Source organism: Gorilla gorilla, chromosome 1 (genome assembly GCF_029281585.2).
Source record: "Gorilla gorilla gorilla isolate KB3781 chromosome 1, NHGRI_mGorGor1-v2.1_pri, whole genome shotgun sequence".
NCBI lineage: Eukaryota > Metazoa > Chordata > Mammalia > Primates > Hominidae > Gorilla > Gorilla gorilla.
Window position 1 is genome coordinate 51,659,606 of NC_073224.2, and position 19,722 is coordinate 51,679,327.

The window sequence follows — 19,722 nt, forward strand, 5'->3', positions numbered from 1 at the left end:
GGTACTTTCCTTGTCCTTTAGGACCCCATGGAAGAAATGTTGTTTCTCTGGGGATGGGGAATACATCGTGGCAGGTTCTGCCCGGCAGCATGCCCTGTACATCTGGGAGAAGAGCATTGGCAACCTGGTGAAGATTCTCCATGGGACGAGAGGAGAACTCCTCTTGGATGTAGCTGTGAGTACGTTAGGACATTGCTTTTGTTAGTCACATAATCCAAAAAATCTAAAATCTGTTCTTAACAACCTGTTTTTCTTTCCTTTGCTAAAATTTAGTGGCATCCTGTTCGACCCATCATAGCATCCATTTCCAGTGGAGTGGTATCTATCTGGGCACAGAATCAAGTAGTAAGTATTCTATTTTACTTGCTTTGAAACTAGATACCCCTTCTTTTTATCAAAGAACCTTATACATAGGAAGCTGAAAATAACGTTTTTATTTTCTTTTGCATATGATTCTCGCAACCTAAATTACATAGGTTCAGTGCATCTAGTTGCACTTTATTTTGGTGGGAAGGTCTTGGTCCCAAGTTGGTTTTCTGGCTCTTTTCAGGGAGAAACTCTAGTGAACTTTCTGTTGCATTTTTCTATTATTTATTTGAGATAACATTTTTCTTTTGCTTTTCTTACTTTCAGCTCAGTTTCTGTTTTACATCTTAATTTTACTTTGGACACCTTTAAATTATGTTTGTAATCAGTGTACTTACAAGAAAATTTAACATTTTATACCTCTAAATTCCTAAAATGACCAAAGAAGGCAGTGATTCAAAAGAGCTACAGTTAATAACTTAGCTTATCTTAGCTTATCTTAATGTTTAAGATAGAAAATACCTAAGCTAGTAAAACTTACAGATACCCATTTTTAACTTGTCTGCCAAATTTTATCTAAGAATTGTGAATTCCTTTCATGCTCACATCTTTCATTTTATCATTAATGTGTAGATTACAGATTATTGCTTTCACATATGGTTAAGTAGTATATCTTGTTGTATAGGAAAACTGGAGTGCATTTGCACCAGACTTCAAAGAATTGGATGAAAATGTAGAATACGAAGAAAGGGAATCAGAGTTTGATATTGAAGATGAAGATAAGAGTGAGCCTGAGCAGACAGGTACTATTTCTAAATTGCAGACAGGATTTCCTAAAGGGAAAATGATTGCTTTACTTAATATTCTTCATTTGTGTTGTAAATTTATTTCAGCACTTCATCTAAAATGCCCCCCTCTACCCCACACTTTTTTTTTTTTTTTTTTTTTGAGATGGAATTTCGCTCTTGTCACCCAGGCTGGTTGCAATGGTGTGATTTTGGCTCACTGCAACCTCTGCCCCCTGGGTTCAAGTGATTCTCCTGCCTCAGCCTCCCGAGTAGCTGGGATTACAGGTGCCTGCCACCACTCCCGGCGAATTTTTTGTATTTTTAGTAGAGATGGGGTTTCCCCATGTTGGCCAGGCTGGTCTGGAACTCCTGACCTCAGGTAATCCACCCACCTTGGCCTCCCAAAGTGCTGCCATTACAGACATGAGCCACTGTGCCTGGCGTATGAACCACTGTGCCTGGCCTTCTTTTTTCTTTAAGCTTACACAATTTCCACAGTATTTGGAGAGCCTTAATTTATAAGGTGTTTACTAAGGGCTTATATGGGTATTACCAGGGCTCAAGCAGCTCTCTTAACATATCATTGTGTATTTCCTGATTAATTGCAGATGACTAAGTGAGGACATACATGCAGCACCTAACAAAGAACTCACCATGCTAAGAGTGCTCAGCTTTTCCCATGTATTCTGTCACTCCTTTGTCAGTAAGAGAAGGGTCAAGAACCTGGGCTCTGAAGTCAGACTGCCTTGGGCAAAATACTACTTAAGCTGAATTTCCTCATCTGTAAAATAGGGACAGTAATAGTACCTGCTTTTTAGGGTTGTGGGGAGTAAGTGAAATTATTCATGTAAAGCATTTAGTATATGCCTAGGCCATAATAAGCACTAAGATATTAATTTCCATTATGATTATGACTGTGATTTTATCTCTTCTGAATTTCTAGATAGGAGCTCCTTGAGAATAAAGATTTGACTTTTTAATCCCCGTGGTGTCTAACACAGGGCTTTGTAACATATTAAGCTTTGTGCGGGTGAATGCTTAGGATGCCCAGTTGGCACTGTCAGTGAGTAATTAATGCCACAGATTATTGACCCCCGAGATACTTGATGGTGTGAGGAATCAGGATTGGGAATGAGGTTGGTTCTGTTTAGTTTCAAAGTGCTGGTCCTCACTTTTGTGATATTAGATAACTTGCATGCCTAATGTGTTTTAGGAGGACCTCCAGGGAAGCAGAATGTTCTAGATTATAGGGTTATGTTCTGTCAAACCTTCCCAGATTTCCACATAAATTGTTCCTCCTTCCCATATCCTGAGCAAGTTACACATACCATTACTGTATTAAATTGAAACTGTCTCTCTGTCTCCCCAGTTAGACTATAAACCTTTTACTGAAGAGCTGTTCCCAACTTTTTCTGGGTCATTGCACTATTTTCAGTGCCTAGGATAGGGTGGAAATTCAGCACATATTTGTTAAATGATTAAGTGAAGTGAACTGTTTGGTTTTCCTCCTTGGTTTCTCTGGAATTTCAACTTATGAAAACCTTGAAGCTGCAAATAAAAAGCAGTTTTTCACTTCTTCTCAAACATCTCCTGTGTTTCTGTCCTGCAGGGGCTGATGCTGCAGAAGATGAGGAAGTGGATGTCACCAGCGTGGACCCTATTGCTGCCTTCTGTAGCAGGTGAGCCGGCCCGGAAGGCTGGGCACCTTGGCTACTGCTGCTCCTGGCCTCTGGGGGAGTACTCTGCAGTTTCCCTGGCTATCCCTTCAGTCCTGTCTGCTTATTAGCTAAAAGAGATAACTCGTTTGGTGTACAAGAAATCCAATGTAGCCTTTCTTCTCTAGTCCTATTTTCCTTTCACTTCTCCCTGATAGAGAATTTTAAGGAACCAAAATAATTCATTCATCCTGTTTATTTTTGTCACCAATTTTATCAATTACATTGTTTGATTCCCTTTTATTCATCTTGGTTTTCTTAAAAGTTCTAGATCCATACCTGTTGCTTATGCTTAATATAGGTGATAGAGGAAGGGCTCATGGTTTAAGCAACTATCTCCTCTTTTTTCCAATCCCTTGTCTGATCCTGCTCCAAATAGTGATGAAGAGCTGGAAGATTCAAAGGCTCTATTGTATTTACCCATTGCCCCTGAGGTAGAAGACCCAGAAGAAAATCCTTACGGCCCCCCACCGGATGCAGTCCAAACCTCCTTGATGGATGAAGGGGCTAGTTCAGAGAAGAAGAGGCAGTCCTCAGCAGATGGGTCCCAGCCACCTAAGAAGAAACCCAAAACAACCAATATAGAACTTCAGGGAGTACCAAATGATGGTAAGAGCTACATCTTCTCCCTCTGGCCTGGCAGACGCCACTCTCTACTCACTCCCCAGCGCAACCTGGTAATTTCCTGTTTGAGCGATTTCACCTTAGAGGAATTTTCCCATGAGTCTGTTTTATAGTGTTTTACAACTTTATAATGATTGCATCTGTGTTCACTTCTCTCTTAAAATGGAGAAATTCTGCCCTTCAGTACTTTGCCTAAGATGCTGCACTTTAATTCTTCTGACAGCCGCCTCAGAGTTTATTATACCATTCTTCTTTTAAATGTTTCCCCATAGAGTGGTTTTATTAGATGTAAAATACTAGTTAGACTTGGACAATCATTTCATCCTTCCTGCCACCTTTTACAGTCTGACTTGGGAAGCCTTTATTATCATGTCTTGGGATAAGTAGGGATGGATGGGGGTGTGTGTTTACTGTTGAGCATCCTTCTTCGTCTTCTCTTTTATTTTTATTTATTTTATTTTATTTTATTTTTTTGAGACAGGGTCTCGCTCTGTTGCCCAGGCTGCAGTGCAGTGGCATGATCTTGGTTCACTGCAACCTCTGCCTCCCGGGTTCAATCAATTCTCCTGCCTCAGCCTCCCGAGTAGCTGGGACTACAGGCATGCACCACCACGCCTGGCTAATTTTCATATTTTTAGTAGAGATGGGGTTTTGCTGTGTTGGCCAGGCTGGTCTCGAACTCCGGACCTCAAATGATCTGCCTGCCTTGGCCTCCCTAAGTGCTGGGATTACAGGCATGAACCACTGCGCCCGGCCCTTCCTCTTCTCTTTTAGCTAACTGCAGATCACATTTTGCAACTACGTATTTTCCTGATGCTATCGATTTCTGTGTCTACTCTGTTTCAGACACTGTTTGGTATATGTACCATTGCTGACTTTTACATCAACCCTGCAAGTTGTTTTACCTGCTTTTTAAAGGAGAAAATTTAGGCTGAGGTTATGTATAAGAGGTTCTGTAAACTTGCCTAAAGTCTCACAGAAGTGGTGGGGTCAGGATTCTCATTCAAGTCTCTCTAGTTCCAAAGCCCATTCTCTTTCTGCTCTCACATGCCTCTCTGTGCATGTGTGTGTGCATCTGTGTGTGTTCCTTTTTCTGGCTTGGTTTGATAGTATTAGTGCATCTTTCAGCTACTTGTTCAATTTAGAGTTACTGTGGCTTGGCATGAACATATAAGCCAGGAGTGTCCAATCTTTGACTTCCCTGGGCCACATTGGAAGGATAATTGTCTTGGGCCACATACAAAATACACTAACAGTAATGATAGCTGATGAGATTTTTAAAAATTGCAAAAAAACTCATAATGTTTTAAGAAAATTTATGAATTTGTGTTGGGCCACATTCAAAGCTGTCCTGGGCCGCATGTAGCCTGTGGGCCACAGATTGGACAAGCTTGATATAAGCCATGTGTGCCTTTTGGCCAGGCAACTATCTCTCATTTAATGACCACTGTTTTATACTTACAGAAGTAAGACAAACTTTTCTCTTTATAATTATTAATTGATCTGGGACACAAAGCAACATTCTTTGCTCAACAAAGTTGTGGTTGGGGTGATGAGACTGGTGTCATGTGGATTCCTTTCCATGTCTGTCTGTCCTACAGAAGTCCATCCACTACTGGGTGTGAAGGGGGATGGCAAATCCAAGAAGAAGCAAGCAGGCCGGCCTAAAGGATCAAAAGGTAAAGAGAAAGATTCTCCATTTAAACCGAAACTCTACAAAGGGGACAGAGGTTTACCTCTGGAAGGATCAGCGAAGGGTAAAGTGCAGGCGGAACTCAGCCAGCCCTTGACAGGTAAGGACACATTGGGAGCATTGTCTGGCTTGCTTCGTGGCCTTGCTTTGTATAGCCCTTGACTTCATTTAACTGCAACATTTTTTCCCCCTCTCTTCCCTCCTTTTTCCCAGCAGCAGATAATTTCTGAATTTTAAACTGCTGCTAGGGGCAGGCTAAACCAGATTTGGCTTAATTCAGTGGCTCTTAACCTTGGGTCTGTAAATAGTTTTCAATAAATCTACATTCCCCTGATGTTATATACAAAATATTATGTGAATATTTTTCTGGGGAAGATGTCCATAGTTTTCATCAGATTCCTGTAGGAATTCATGACCCAAAGAAGGGTAAGAACCTCTGGTTTAATTCATTTCTTCATCCGTATTTGCTCTTAGGTTTTTTGTTTGTTTTGTCTCAAAGAGCCAGACAAGTAGCCAGAAGTACAAGCTTGTTTTATATAGTCCTTGACTGGTTCACTGTAGCATCTTTTCTCTCCCTCTTCAAATTGTTCAAATCCCACAGGTAGTGCTTTCTCTCTCTTAGTATTCCAGAAGCAATAATGAAATTGTTAGTACCATTGTGTTAAGGAAGAAGATGGGGTTTGTTTTGGTTTTTGATTTTTTTCCAATATCTGAAAATAGGAGGAGATGATCAAAAAGACAGAAACTACAGTATCTGTGTAGTTTCTTAACACCTAAGCCTTTTGATACATAATATTTGAGTTTTCTCACTTTTATATTACTGAGGGATTTTTATTGGGGGACAGAAAACAATTTCTGTTTCTTACCAAATACTTGTGAGCCTAGGCTAATTGGTCTCTTGTTTAGAAAATGTTAATCAAATTAGAATCCATTTCTGTGTAAACATTGGGCTTTGGAAATTTTTTTTTGCTTTATATAGAAGCACTGCTTTAGTTAATACAGTATTCTCAATTTTTTTTGGCTAGTTTGGTAGACTCAAAGGTAGGATTGATAACGTATCAGTGGTTGTATTCAGACTCCCCCCGCTTTAAAATTTTAATCTAAATGTGTGGACTAGAGTGCAAAACAGAATTCTTTGTTTAATTTATAACTTACATCATTTAATCATTGTCTGTAAACATGAATTCTCTTACAGAGAAGCTGAAATAGACAGTTATTCATCATTTTGAGTATTCCACCTCGAGTTTACTAGATTTAGACTTTAGTTTTTGATAGCCCAGCACCATACCACTGAGTACCAATATTTTTTTCCCGACAACATTTATGGTGGTGCACTGATGGTTACCACGTCCACATTCAACCCACCTAAGGCTGTGTTTGTGTATATATGCATATAATGCTGTGTGCGTGTGTGTGCGTGTGTGTGTGTATGTGTGTATATATATATATATATATATATATATATTTTTTTTTTTTTTTTTTTTTTTCGAGACGGAGTTTCACTCTTGTCCCCAGGCTGAATTGCAGTGGTGCGATCTCAGCTCACTGCAACCTCTGCCTCCTGGTTCAAGTGATTCTCTTGCCTAGCTTCCTGAGTAGCTGGGATTACAGGCGTGCACCACCATGCTTGGCTAATTTTGTGTTTTTTTAGTAGAGACGGGGTTTCACTATGTTGGTCATGCTGGTCTTGAACTCCTGACCTCAAGTGATCCACCCACCTCAGCTTCCCAGAGTACTGGGATTACAGGTGTGAGCTATCACGCCCGGCATGTTTGTATATATTGTAAAGTAGTCTGGAGCAGTCGTGGGCATTGCCAACAAAGATTGCAGATTGACTAGATGTAAATAAAAACAATCCTTCCAAACCCACTTCTTGCACACACTGATGCCACTACAGAAGAAACACAATTTAAAGTTTAAATAGATTTCCCTGGCCTGGAGAGCTAAAATATTTTAAGGGTGATTTAAAATGTGGCCAAACATAATTAATTAAAACACTTTAGGACATAATCTCCTAGCTTCTTAAAGTGTGTCTGTCCCTAATCATGTGCTTTTCAAAAGGAAATTATGGTAAATAAGGCTCACGCCTGTAATTCTAGCACTTTGGGAGGTTGAGGCAGGAGGATTTCTTGAGCCCAGGAGTTCAAGACCAGCCTGGGCAACATGGTGAGACCCCATCTATGTAAAAGCCAATCAAACAAACAAGAAAAAACCTTGAGCTGGGTGCAGTGGCTCATGCCTATAATCCCAGCACTTTGAGAGGCCAAGACAGGAGGATTGCTTGAGCCCAGGAGTTTGAGACCAGCCTGGGAAACAAAATAATCAAAAAATTAGCCAGGCGTGGTGGTGCACATCTGTGGCCCACCTGGTAACATAGGAAGCTGAGGCAGGAGGATCGCTTGAGCCCAGGAGTTTGATATTGCAGTGAGCTATGATCATGCCGTTGCACTCCAGCCTGGGCAACAGAGTGAGACCCTGTCTCAAACAAAAATAAAACCAGCCAGGTGCAATGGCTCACACCTGTAATCCGAGCACTTTGGGAGGCTGAGGCGGTCAGATTGCTTGAGCCCAGGAATTCGAGACAAGCCTGGGCAACATAGTGAGACCCTGTCTCTACAAAAGAAAAAAATAATTAAAAAACAACCCAAAAACCTCAAAGGGGCATTGAGGTATAGTTCCAAGACTTCCACAGAAGGATTACATCTGGCTTTATTGACCAGCTGCAGAGTGGTTTGGATCTTTGTGAAGGCTGAAAATTTTGGGGAGAGTGATGAAATTGGATATCACAGATAATTCCATCAAAAGTCTGTTTGAGGGCAACCTATCATGTTTTTATATGGGATTGTTTGGGTGAGGGTAGGGCTTTATCCAGTAACGTGGTCATCTTGGAGGGCTCTGAGCAAGCTAAGTCAGACTGGTCCCTGCTGCTGATTTGCATATGGCCCATCAAGACCACTCAGGGAAACTCTGGCATTTGGATCTCATATTCTTCCACACCTTGGAGATTTTCAGTAAAAGCCAATATATAGTCATTGTAGATTTTCCACCAGGTATTAAGAAAGGAAACCTGATGCAAAACTTCTGAGACCAAACCATCTTCAAAAATCACTCCGGTCTGAGGGTTGTATGTGTAGATTCAAGGTTTTGGCCCCCTGCCCCATGGACAACTTCTGCATTTGAGCCAAATCATTTGAAGGTAGGATTATAGTTGTAGGCTGTGTTACTACCCAAGTTAGATGAATGACAACTGTTTGTTAATATCTGTAGTTGACCAGTTACTGTAGAAACTGTTCCATAAACTGATCAGCCCTAACAAAGCTACCATAGTCTGTTGTCTGTTGCAACAGGAGAATATGCATTTCAAGGGAAAATTGGCAGACAGACCACTATAGAGATAATCTGGCCATCTGGAATCTGGGACTATAGAAAATTTTTTCCTGTCAAACAGCTTGTCAGTGTTGGCTAGCACTAGAGGGCCCACATTCATGTGGACATTTTTCTATGTGAATGAGGACCCAAAGTGAAGCTTGGTGAGGGTATCCCTGAGCTTGGGACTTTTTGGAAGGACCAGGCTAACATAGTCTGCACTATCTATCAAATGCTTCTTAGTTACTTTAAATACTCTCCAGAGGACAGTCCTGAGACCAGAAACTCGAGATGTGAGCAGAATCACCAGTTTCCTAGTTGTCTGTGATCGCCCAAGGATTGCCCAAGAGCTAGGGCTCCTTGGCAGTAAAAACATCAGTAATAAAGTGGGACAAAGGTGTGGTCGGTTACATACATGTTCTAAAGGCCTCATGGGATGGTAGACATGAAGGGGTTGGTGCACACCTGGGTCTGTTGGAGATGGCAAGGGCCAAAGTGAGCAGAAGTGACATTTCTGGGAGTGGACAGGCACCATGCAGATTTCCCTGTCTTGGGCTGCGCTACACCACTGCCCTGGTGCCAGCCCATCGCCCTAGGGCTCTGAACCACCTCCAAGTCACTTACTGAATCTGTGATTTTTTTTTTTTGTTGTTAATGCTTGGTAGTTTTGTTTTCTTTTTTTTCTCTCTTTGTTTTTCTCTCCCCTCCCTCCCTCCTTTCCTTCTTTTCCTTCCTTTCCTTGTGAAGACTAATTTATGAATTCCTGCTAGAATCAAGGTAGTCTTTCTCACTCTGTGGGATGTTATTAACTAACTAAGGTAGGGTTTGAAATCATGATTCAGTGTTCTCTTAGGCCAACCTAGATTGGGCTGCTACTGGAAAGTACCAATAATAGCTGGTCATTTTGAGCTGAATTTTCCTACCTATTACATTACTGGAGATTTCCTTTATGTTGTAGCTAAATAATATGTTTCCTTGGGGGCAGTTGCTGCGTCAGGTCTTTAAATTGACTGGAGTCTTCTATATTGCTATTTCTGTATCTTGCTCATAGTACTGCTTGCTCTGGTTTTGATTTGTTGCCTGATGCCTCAACAAGCTTTTGTTTTGTTTGACTTTTATTTATTTATTTTGTCTATTCAGAAAAACAAGGACGGTATAGAAACATGAGCTGCCCTCAGCTAACCAGTATAAGGTAGCTCATTAGTCATCTTGAGTGCCTATTGCTAATGCTGTTGATTAGTGATCAAGCCACTTTCTCCTATAATGATTTAGGTTTAAAATGGCAATGTTGTATTCATTTTTAGATGATTACAACTAAATTGGTCAGGGTACCTGTGGGAATAGTTGGTGAAAATTGCCTTAAAGTGGTAAGGCATGATATTGAGTCTTGTGGAGTGGATTTTTCTATCACAGGAGGTTTTTTAAAAATCAATGCAGCTGGGCACAGTGGCTCACGCTTGTAATCCCAGCACTTTGGGAGTCCGAGGCGGGTGGATCACTTGAGGACAGGAGTTCAAGCCCAGTCTGGCCAACATGGTGAAACCCCGTCTCTACTAAAAATACAAAACAATTAGCCAGGCATGGTGGTGGGCGCCTATAATCCCAGCTACTTAGGAGGTTGAGGCAGGAGAATCGTTTGAACCCAGGAGGCGGAGGTTGCAGTGAGCCGAGATCACGCCATTGCAATCCAGCCTGGGCAACAAGAGTGAAACTCTGTCTAAAAAAATAAAAATAAATAAAATAAATAAAAAATCAATGCAAGGAATTCATTGTGATTTATGTTGAGAGAGATCTGAAAAACCATTGCTAAGTAAGCTTTTAATCTGACTGAACTATGAAAAGTTTAAATTTGATTTTTAACAGCATAACATTCAGTAGAAAGTTTGTATCTCATTGTAACTTCAGTCTGTTCTCAGGCACATGTGAATATATTTTTATTGCCAGTTTTCATTTGTGCAGGAACTTCAAAAATCAAAGTTATATAAATGGGTACTTTTCTTTCATAGTTTGGGCGATTATTTTTTAACCATTTTACCTTCAAGTGGCATGCTCTCTGCCATTCCAAATGACACCTGGGAGGATTTTCTTCACCTTCTTCTCTTTTTACACTTCCTAGTTAATATTTCACAGCAGCTCATTTAACCATGTCTCTCAGAGGTTGAGCAGCTTCTATGGAATAATCAGGGAAGTGTTCATTTCATTGTACTATTCAGGATATTATTTATCGATCATTGTTGGTGTGTAGCAATGTGGACCGTAGCTCTCACGAACATTTCACCATATTTGGGATTCTAAGGTGATAAGTATGTCACTTAAGGAACTGTGGTGCTGGGAAAAGGGTTTCTTGCTCACTTGTTAATCATTTAGTGACTAATCAATCTTTAAAATATATGAAGGGTTGAAAGGTATGGTACCCTAAAATTTCTTCTCCTCTCCTCATTGCACTTTTTGGAATGTTAAACATTATTTGTTAGCACCTTAGAGCATGGTTAGCAGCTTAGAAAAAATAGAACTCTGATCATTTTGCTTTTCCCCCAACCCTTTGGGACAGTACTGAGGAAAGTATCGGGGTGGGGGTTTTGGATTTGGATTGTTTTTTGTTCAATGAAGAGTAATTGGGAGTTGGAGTTGGTTATGGCTTTTCTTAAAAAGGGGAATTTCTTGGTCCACGTGTGCTTGTAATGCATCATCCAGCATTCAGTATTTCTGTTCTTACAAGTAACTGGTCTAAATTGAAGCTAAAAGAAATCTTTTTGTGTCTAATCTCTTTAGCAGGAGGAGCAATCTCAGAACTGTTATGAAGACCTTCAGAGTTCTTCATTCTTTCTCACTTTGCCGTCATGTGGCCTCTGGACACTGTGGTCAGTCATTTGAAAATTGACTTTAATTTAAAACAAAGGCCTGTGCCTCCCACCCAGGAGGTGGGAGGGTGAATTTTATGTTTAAATGAAGAAGTGAATTATGGAAGAAGAGTATACGACCTTCCCTTCCCTTTCAAGCATAAGTCCAAATAGACTCTCAGGAATGAAGATTTGTGAAGACATCAGATAGGAATTTTGACTCATTTAAACTTTGATGCTTAGTTATGTTGCTGGAGAAAAGATACTTATGTTTTGCTCATCTAACTTTATTGTACCCAGCGTCATTTTGACATGTCATTTCCTATCTCCCATTTGCCTTCGGTCCTCAATGCATGTCTTTGAGTGACCTCTTATCTGAAATTTTGCTACTGGTATCCTAGGAAAGCTTTTGTTGGATACTCTCATTTTAAATTTCTCCTCTCCCCAGATACCTCCTATATTTCCATATTGTGTGCAAAGGATGGGCAGAAAAGAAAGTGCTTGAAAGATTTCAAATTTTCAGAAAGGGAACAATGAAGGCCCTCTCTTCCTTTCATACCACATTTTGCTCAAGAAGCTGGGCTGTAACAATTCAGGGTTTTCCCTTGTTTTCCTCTCATTGCATGTTTCCCTCCAATATTGGTTCATTGTCATTAATCATGGTTTTTGAAGATAGCTAGTTTTATCCATCTCCAGCAAAGAATCATCAATAGTTTATATTGCTTTACCTGTGCTGGCTTCCAGAGATGGAAACAAACCCAGGTGTCTCTCAACAAGCTACTTTTTTACTGGGGTGGGGGAATCTATGCAAGGAGTAAAGTAAAACTATCCAGAATCAAAGCAGCAACCACATAGTTCAAATCAAAGATCAAGGTGAATTTTTTGTATCACTGCCTGTGGAAATCTATCCTCATCAGTCGTTGCATTTTTCCCTGCCTATACCTGTGCTCCTTTTTCTTACTGTGTTTTCAGTCACTTCCTTTCTGTGAAAGGTTGCTTAGCTTTTTTTTTGACATTTGTTGTTCTTTATATAAAAATAGCAGATTGGATAGATGTGTACATTTGGTGTTTGAAATTCTCTGAAAATCCCATTAGGAAACCAGGTGTGAAAAGGGCTCAGTAGCTTCTCTGAGTGGCGTTTTTAGCTGACTGGAAGTGCTTAATCTGGATCGTCTTTTTTTTTTCAGTATTTTAAAAGGAGAATTTAAATACTGTGCTTACTGTGAAATATATCAGTTGGTGAGCCGGGCGTGGTGGGTCATGCCTGTAATCCCAGCACTTTGGGAGGCCAAGGCGGGTTGATCACCTGAGGTCAGGAGTTCAAGACCAGCCTGGCCAACGTGATGAAAGCCTGTATCTATTAAAAGACAAAAATTAGCTGGGCGTGGTGGTGCATGCCTATAATCCCAGCTACACTGGAGGCTGAGTCAGGAGAATCACTTGAACTTGGGAGGCAGAGGTTGCAGTGAGTGGAGATCGCACCACTGCCCTCCAGCCTAGGTGACAGAATGAGACTCTATCTCAAAAAAAAAAAAAAAAATAAAAAGATATCAGTTGGTGGATGCTCCTATAGGTAGCCAAACACATTGATTACCTGTTAGATTTTAGGATAGAAATCAAAGTAGAGCACGTCAGCAAGAGCCTCTTTGTCTCACTCCGTCATTTAGAACCAGTATATTCAGTAGTTGAAGAAAGAGCTCTCCCTGAGTCAGTTGCAAAACGTCTGTATTTTTAGATGCCACTACTTTTTTCTTAAATATTCATTTTGAGACTGTCATGAGTTAGACCAGTGGTTGAGATTAGTAGATGGCTCACTAGACATGTTTTTGTTTTGCAGACATTATATCCATTCCAGTCCTCTGCACTGTACACTGCAGCAGTGTGCAAACTATGGGACTTAGAGGGTTTCTGCCATCTTTCTGTGTGTGAAGTAGCTTGGTTTCCTCTGCCTGTGCATTTGGATGTTTGTGCTATGTCCACCTCCTAAACTGGCTACTGAGAAAATCATCTTCAGCCCTGTCAGATTGTCTCTGGCAGTAGCTCCTAATAATTATTTATGTTTTTGGAATTTTTTTTCAACTTTTAAAAAACCTATCCATTTCAATTTGAATTATTTGATTTGTACAATATATGTATATTCTCTTCTTCCTTTTTGTCATCCCTGCCCTGCCACCCCCAAAATTTTGTTTTTAAAAATATTCTGGGCTGGGCACGGTGGCTCACACCTGTAATCCCAGCACTTGGGGAGGCCGAGGCTGGTGGATCATCTGAGGTCAGGTGTTTGAGACCAGCCTGGTCAACATGGTGAAACCCCGTCTCTACTAAAAATACAAAAATTAGCCAGGCGTGGTGGTGGGCGCCTGTAATCCCAGCTACTCGGGAGGCTGAGGCAGGAGAATTGCTTGAATCCAGGAGGCAGAGGTTGCAGTGAGCTGAGATTGCGCCACTGCACTCCAGCCTGGGTGACAGAGCAAGACTCCATCTCAAAAAAAAAAAAAAAAAAATCTGTAGTTTTGTACAAGATGAGACTTAGCCTTGGGTACTTCTTGCTGAAGCTTTAATGCTTTGTAAATAAAATCGGATGTTTATTAAAGAACAGGTGTAGATGTTTATTTGTAAACACTGCTCACTTCTGGAACTCTCTGGCCACTTTGCTTTAGTACAAAGGAAAATGTGATTTCCTGTGTTGATACTAGATTTCTCGGTGTGGAAAGATAGATCTGGAAGGGGTAGGGAGTGGACAGGTAGTCTAGATTTCTGCCTCTAGATGAGATTGTAAATAAATGATGCAAGTGGAAAAGTTGTTGATCAAAAAGATCATCTAGGAATGATCTGTCTTCCAGTTATTTAACTCAATATAGTTTTGCAATTACTCTGAAGAGGCCGCAGGGCTAGGCATTCTGGAGGTTACAAAAATGCATGCTAGGAAGTTCCTGCCTTCCAAGGACCTTTCTTCAAGTCTAAGTAAGTACGGTTGAATTCTTATTAGCCTTTTTTTTTTTTTTTTGAATGAAGCAGCTTTAAAATTTATTAAATGCTCGTTGTCTCCTAAAGATAAGATGTTTCACAAAGTCTATGTAAGTCTTTGGTTTTAATGTCAAATTTGAGGGTCTACTTATTAATCTTTTATGTGATTGAGAACTCCATCTTTGACATCATAGCTGTTTCATAGCAACCTTGACCTACGTGAATAATGAACTCTATTCTGTAGGGTAAAGGGAGTAGGCCAAGAGTTAGGGAGCATCATGCATCCTCTCACTCAAAATATATCTTCAGTATCCTTGGGAAGGAAGAGTGCCTAAAAGGTGGAGAGGAGCTGCCTTTAACATAACCTTAAACATTCTGATTTGAAAAGGTCATCTTGGCCCTTGTCTTTATGAATTTCCATTTCTATTTAAAATTTCTTACACATTGAACAGTGTTTCACACTTTACAAAGTGTTCTCACATACAGTATATCATTCGATGCTCTAAGTGACCTTCCTCAGATGGGCAAGGAGGTCTTAAGTTACAAAGGAGGAAACAGAAATTCAGGAAGGGTAAGTTACTTGCCTCCTAGTCCAGAGTTCTTAATCCTTTTTATAGGAAGTTTAGGAACATTAAAATAATTCAAGTTAATCTTCCTTTTTTTAGACTTTAGTATTTGTTTTATTTGGTGACATTTAACTGGGGCTTTTGAAACCCTTAATTTAGATCCTAGTTTATAGAGGGGAAGGGGAAGGGTGAGGAAGAGTGTAACTTCACTATGCATTTGAGGTAATTTGGAAATTTACTTCAGTTTCTGAAGTCTTTTCTTCTTTGTCTTCCCAAGAGGTGGATTTAAAGTCATTAAGAGAACACGAAAACGGCCAGTGCGGTGGCTCACACCTGTAATCTCAGCACTTTGGGGGGCTGAGGTGGGTGAATTGCTTGAGCCCAGGAGTTGGAGACAAGCCTCGACAACATGGTGAAACCCCGTATCTACAAAAAATAGAAAAATTAGCCAGGTGTGATAGCCTGCACCTGTAGTCCCAGCTACCTAGGAGGCTGAGGTGGCAGGATAACTTGAGCCTAGGTGGTTGAGGCTGCAGTGAGCTGTGATCATGTTACTGCACTCCAGCCTGGGTTGACAGAGTGAGGCCCTGCCTCAAAAAAAAAAAAAAAAAAAACAAAACAAAACATGAAGACTGGTAGGTAAGGTGGTTATTTTATTAACAACGATAGATAGTAAAGCAACACCATTGTGATTTTTTTCCTGCCTTGTGGCCTCACCTGTTTATAAGGACTGGACTTTTATTTATTAAGTTGTGTTGTTTTATTGACAATACATGCATCATATCTTTTGACTTTGAAGGATATCTCATGTCAAAGGAATCAAGTTATGATTTGTAGAGGATTCAGCTGGAATACCTTGTGGGTGCTGGCTGAGGGTGGCAAAACGCCTACCGAGACATGAAGGTTTTAGCCACTAGTTTTGTCCTTGGGAGCCTGGGGTTGGCCTTCTACCTGCCTTTGGTGGTGACTACACCTAAAACACTGGCCATCCCTGAGAAGCTGCAAGAAGCTGTGGGGAAAGTTATCATCAATGCCACAACCTGTACTGTCACCTGTGGCCTTGGCTATAAGGAGGAGACCGTCTGTGAGGTGGGCCCTGATGGAGTGAGAAGGAAATGTCAGACTCAGCGCTTAGAATGTCTGACCAACTGGATCTGTGGGATGCTCCATTTCACCATTCTCATTGGCAGGGAATTTGAGCTTAGCTGTCTGAGTTCAGACATCTTGGAGTTTGGACAGGAAGCTTTCCGGTTCACCTGGAGACTTGCTCAAGGTGTCATCTCCACTGATGATGAGGTCTTCAAACCCTTCCAAGCCAACTCCCACTTTGTGAAGTTTAAATATGCTCAGGAGTATGACTCTGGGACATACCGCTGTGATGTGCAGCTGGTAAAAAACTTGAGACTTGTCAAGAGGCTCTATTTTGGGTTGAGGGTCCTTCCTCCTAACTTGGTGCATCTGAATTTCCATCAATCACTTACTGAGGATCAGAAGTTAATAGATGAGGGATTGGAAGTTAATCTGGACAGCTACTCCAAGCCTCACCACCCAAAGTGGAAAAAGAAGGTGGCGTCAGCCTTGGGAATAGGAATTGCCATTGGAGTGGTTGGTGGCGTGTTGGTGAGGATTGTCCTCTGTGCGCTGAGGGGGGGCCTGCAGCAGTGACAGCTTCAAGAACTTAACAGCCTTGCTCCTGAAGAACTGGCTGCCCAGGAAGCCAAACTAGCTTTTTAGGGGAGTGTTCCAGCTGCTGGTAGTGGATCAGCTTAGAGGGAACACTCCCACAGCCAAAAGAATGAGTGGGAGAAATGGAGGGGACAATCTCCTGGGAGCTATGCGCAGTAATCTAACTTCCTTATGTCCCATGGATCTCTTCCTGATCTTCCCTGCACATTGGGTACCCAGGAAACTGCAAGCATTGCCTGTGTTCCTGGGAAGAGTTGTAAGAAGCTTGCATTCATTTTCTACCCTGTATGACTTGGATGCCTCCTCACCTCCATTTCCCCTCTTCTGAGCTGTGTATTCATGTAGAGGGATGTATTCAGCCTTTTTAGTGAACATTTTTTTTCAATAAAAGTAATTCACAGTAGCTGTATGGAGACCTAACTTTCTTTTCTGCTCTTCAGTTTCTTGTATTTATTTAAATTGTCCCATAATCAGTCTGGCTTCATTTTCCTCAGGTTTCTTAGAATAGACATTAAACCAATTGTCTGCTTTTGGGGGCAGGGGGTGCAGTGCTTAAGCCTATGGCAGGGGTTGTTAGTAATGACATCCAACTCAGGTGTGTAACAGTCACTAAATATTAACAAATTGCCTGTTCTGCCCAGGTAAATCCCCTGTTTGGTATTAAATTGAATTTCTTGGCAAAACACTAGATCCTTCACCTGGTAGGTTTCCTCTTACCATTCAGACAGCACCTTGGCTTGCCTCCACTCCAGTCCTTTTAGCTCTTTCAGTGCCCTGAAGCTTCTATTCCTGGGAAGGTCAAGTATTGGTTTCTTACAGCAGCCAAGGCCCCCAAAGGAGGATTAGTACTTTGATTCCTCCATAGGAAATCCAGTCTTAAGACTCCGAGGCCATTCGGACCGTGTCTGAGATAATTGGCTTGTGGAACCATCAGGGAAAGGCTCTTGGCCACCAGCTGAGCTAATTCTACTGAGAGAATTACAACATTTCTTCCTCTCACTTTTCTCTGACTACAGGAGGTAGCAGAAACCAAAGACCAGCGATTCTCTAGATGTGTGTCAGAATCATCTGGATGACCTTGTGAAAAATAAGGGTTCTTGAGCTCTAATCCTGACAATGCTAATTCAGTTTAAATTATGGTCAAAGGATCTCTATTATTTATTTTACTTTTAACTTGTAAAAATTTCAAACCCATAGAAAAGCTGAAAGAAATGTTTGGTGACCATGCATAGACCCTTTACCAAAATTCACCAGGAATTAACATTTTGTCACAATTATCTTTCTCAATATAGATTGATTTTGTTAAACCATTTGAAAGCTAGTCACAGACATTGCAACTCTTAACCCTTAAACCATGTATGCATCTCCTAATAAGGATGTTCTCTGTAACCACAATATCTTTATCACACTAAGAAAATTCACAATTTCTGGCCAGGCGCGGTGGCTCACGCCTGTAATCCCAGCACTTTGGGAGGATGAGGCGGGCAGATCACGAGGTCAGGAGATCGAGACCATCCTGGCTAACACGGTGAAACCCCGTCTCTACTGAAAGTACAAAAAATTAGCCGGGTGTGGTAGTGGGCGCCTGTAGTCCCAGCTACTCGGGAGGCTGAGGCAGGAGAATAGCGTGAACCCAGGAGGCTGAGCTTGCAGTGAGCTGAGATTGCGCCACTGCACTCCAGCCTGGGCGACAGTGCAAGACTCTGTCTCAAAAACAACAACAAAAAATTAACAATTTCTTTCTTTCTTTTTTTTTTTTGAGACGGAGTTTTGCTCTTGTAGCCCAGGCTGGAGTGCAATGGTGTGATCTCAGCTCACTGTAACCTCTGCCTCCTAGGTTCAGGTGATTCTCCTGCCTCAGCCTCCTGAGTAGCTGGGATTACAGGTGCCCGCTACCATGCCTGGCTAATTTTTTTGTATTTTTAGTAGAGATGGGGTTTCTCCATGTTGGCCAGCCTGGTCAAACTCCTGACCTCAGATGATCCACCTGCCTCGGCCTCCCAAAGTGCTGGGATTACAGGTGTGAACCACTGGACCTGGCCAAAATTTAACAGTTTCTTAATCTTATATAGTTTATACAAGTTGAGCATCCCAAGTATGAAAACCTGAAATCTGTAATGCTCCAAAACTTGAAACTTTTTGAGTACCAACATGGTGCTCAAAGGAAATGCTTATTGGAAGAGCTTAGATTTCGGATTTCTTGGATTTGGGATGCTTAACCTGTAAGTATAATGCAAAGATGCCAAAATCTGAAAAAGTCTGAAATCTGGAACATGTCTGGTCCCAAACATTTTGGATAAGGGATACTCAGCCTGTATTCACTTCTCCTCAATATCCAAAATCTTAACAGCTTTTTAATTTCATTTTTGATCCAGGATCAAATAAAAGTTCATGTGTTGTGTTTCTCTTAAGTATCTTCTTTTACAACAGATCTCCTGCATTCCTTTGTCTTTCATGACATTGATTTCGTTGAATAATTTACTCCAGTTGTCTTAGATAAGATTCCATAATTTGTATTTGCCATTTCCTCATGATTAGATTCATGAGGAATGAATCTTAACATTTTGGACAAGAGCCCTATGTAGATATGTACTTAACTGCACCACATTACAAGGCTCATGTTTTTGTTTTTGTTTTTGTTTGTTTTTGTTTTTTGAGATGGAGTCTTACTGTATCATCCAGACTAGAGTGCAGTGGTGCAATCTCGGCTCACTGTAACCTCTGCCTCCCGGGTTCAAGTGATTCTGATGCCTCAGCCTCCTGAGTAGCTGGGACTATAGGCATGTGCCACCACGCCTATAGATGGGGTTTCACCATGTTGGCCAGGCTGGTCTCAAACTCCTGACCTCAGGTGATCCGCCCACCTTGGCCTGTCAAAATGTTGGGATTACAAGCGTGAGCCATCGCACCCAGCCAAGGTTGACCCACTATTGATAATGAGCTTGATCATTTGGTTAAGGTGGTGGATGGCCAGATCTCACCACCAATGTGTGTGTGTGTGTGTGTGTGTGTGTGTGTATGTGTGTGTGTGTGTGTGTGTGTGTGTGATTTTCCCCTTTGTAATTCATAGTCTGTGGGGTAATACTTTATGATTATATGGCTCTCCAAAAACTCTTCACATATTTTGGCATCCATTGTTTTTGCCTTGTTCAACATTACATGTTGGGGACT

General features: G+C 41.2%; 2 protein-coding genes across 6 annotated transcripts in view; both read left to right on the plus strand.

The window, feature by feature from the left end:
* RBBP5 (RB binding protein 5, histone lysine methyltransferase complex subunit) overlaps nt 1-13,928 on the plus strand; it is a 36,169-nt gene extending 22,241 nt beyond the window's left edge. For 2 of the 5 annotated variants that reach the window (XM_019029466.4, XM_019029463.3), the window contains 7 exons: nt 22-175; nt 274-345; nt 992-1,109; nt 2,704-2,773; nt 3,189-3,418; nt 5,035-5,226; nt 11,265-13,928. In XM_019029466.4, the coding sequence (XP_018885011.1) occupies nt 22-175; nt 274-345; nt 992-1,109; nt 2,704-2,773; nt 3,189-3,418; nt 5,035-5,226; nt 11,265-11,293 (865 nt within the window). In that variant the 3' untranslated portion in view covers nt 11,294-13,928. The remainder of the gene's footprint in view (nt 1-21; nt 176-273; nt 346-991; nt 1,110-2,703; nt 2,774-3,188; nt 3,419-5,034; nt 5,227-11,264) is intronic. The other 3 variants (XM_055369353.2, XM_019029472.4, XM_055369362.2) reach the window with 3 other exon arrangements.
* Nucleotides 13,929-15,535: 1,607 nt separating this feature from the next.
* TMEM81 (transmembrane protein 81) lies at nt 15,536-16,954 on the plus strand. The gene has a single exon (XM_004028239.5). It carries the CDS (start codon nt 15,763-15,765, stop codon nt 16,528-16,530), a length of 768 nt encoding a protein of 255 aa, XP_004028288.3. The 5' UTR covers nt 15,536-15,762; the 3' UTR covers nt 16,531-16,954.
* The last annotated feature ends 2,768 nt before the right edge of the window (nt 16,955-19,722 follow it).

Bases quoted from the DNA above. Each gene is read 5' to 3' on its own strand.
- TMEM81 (XM_004028239.5), top strand. From the start codon at position 15,763: ATGAAGGTTTTAGCCACTAGTTTTGTCCTTGGGAGCCTGGGGTTGGCC.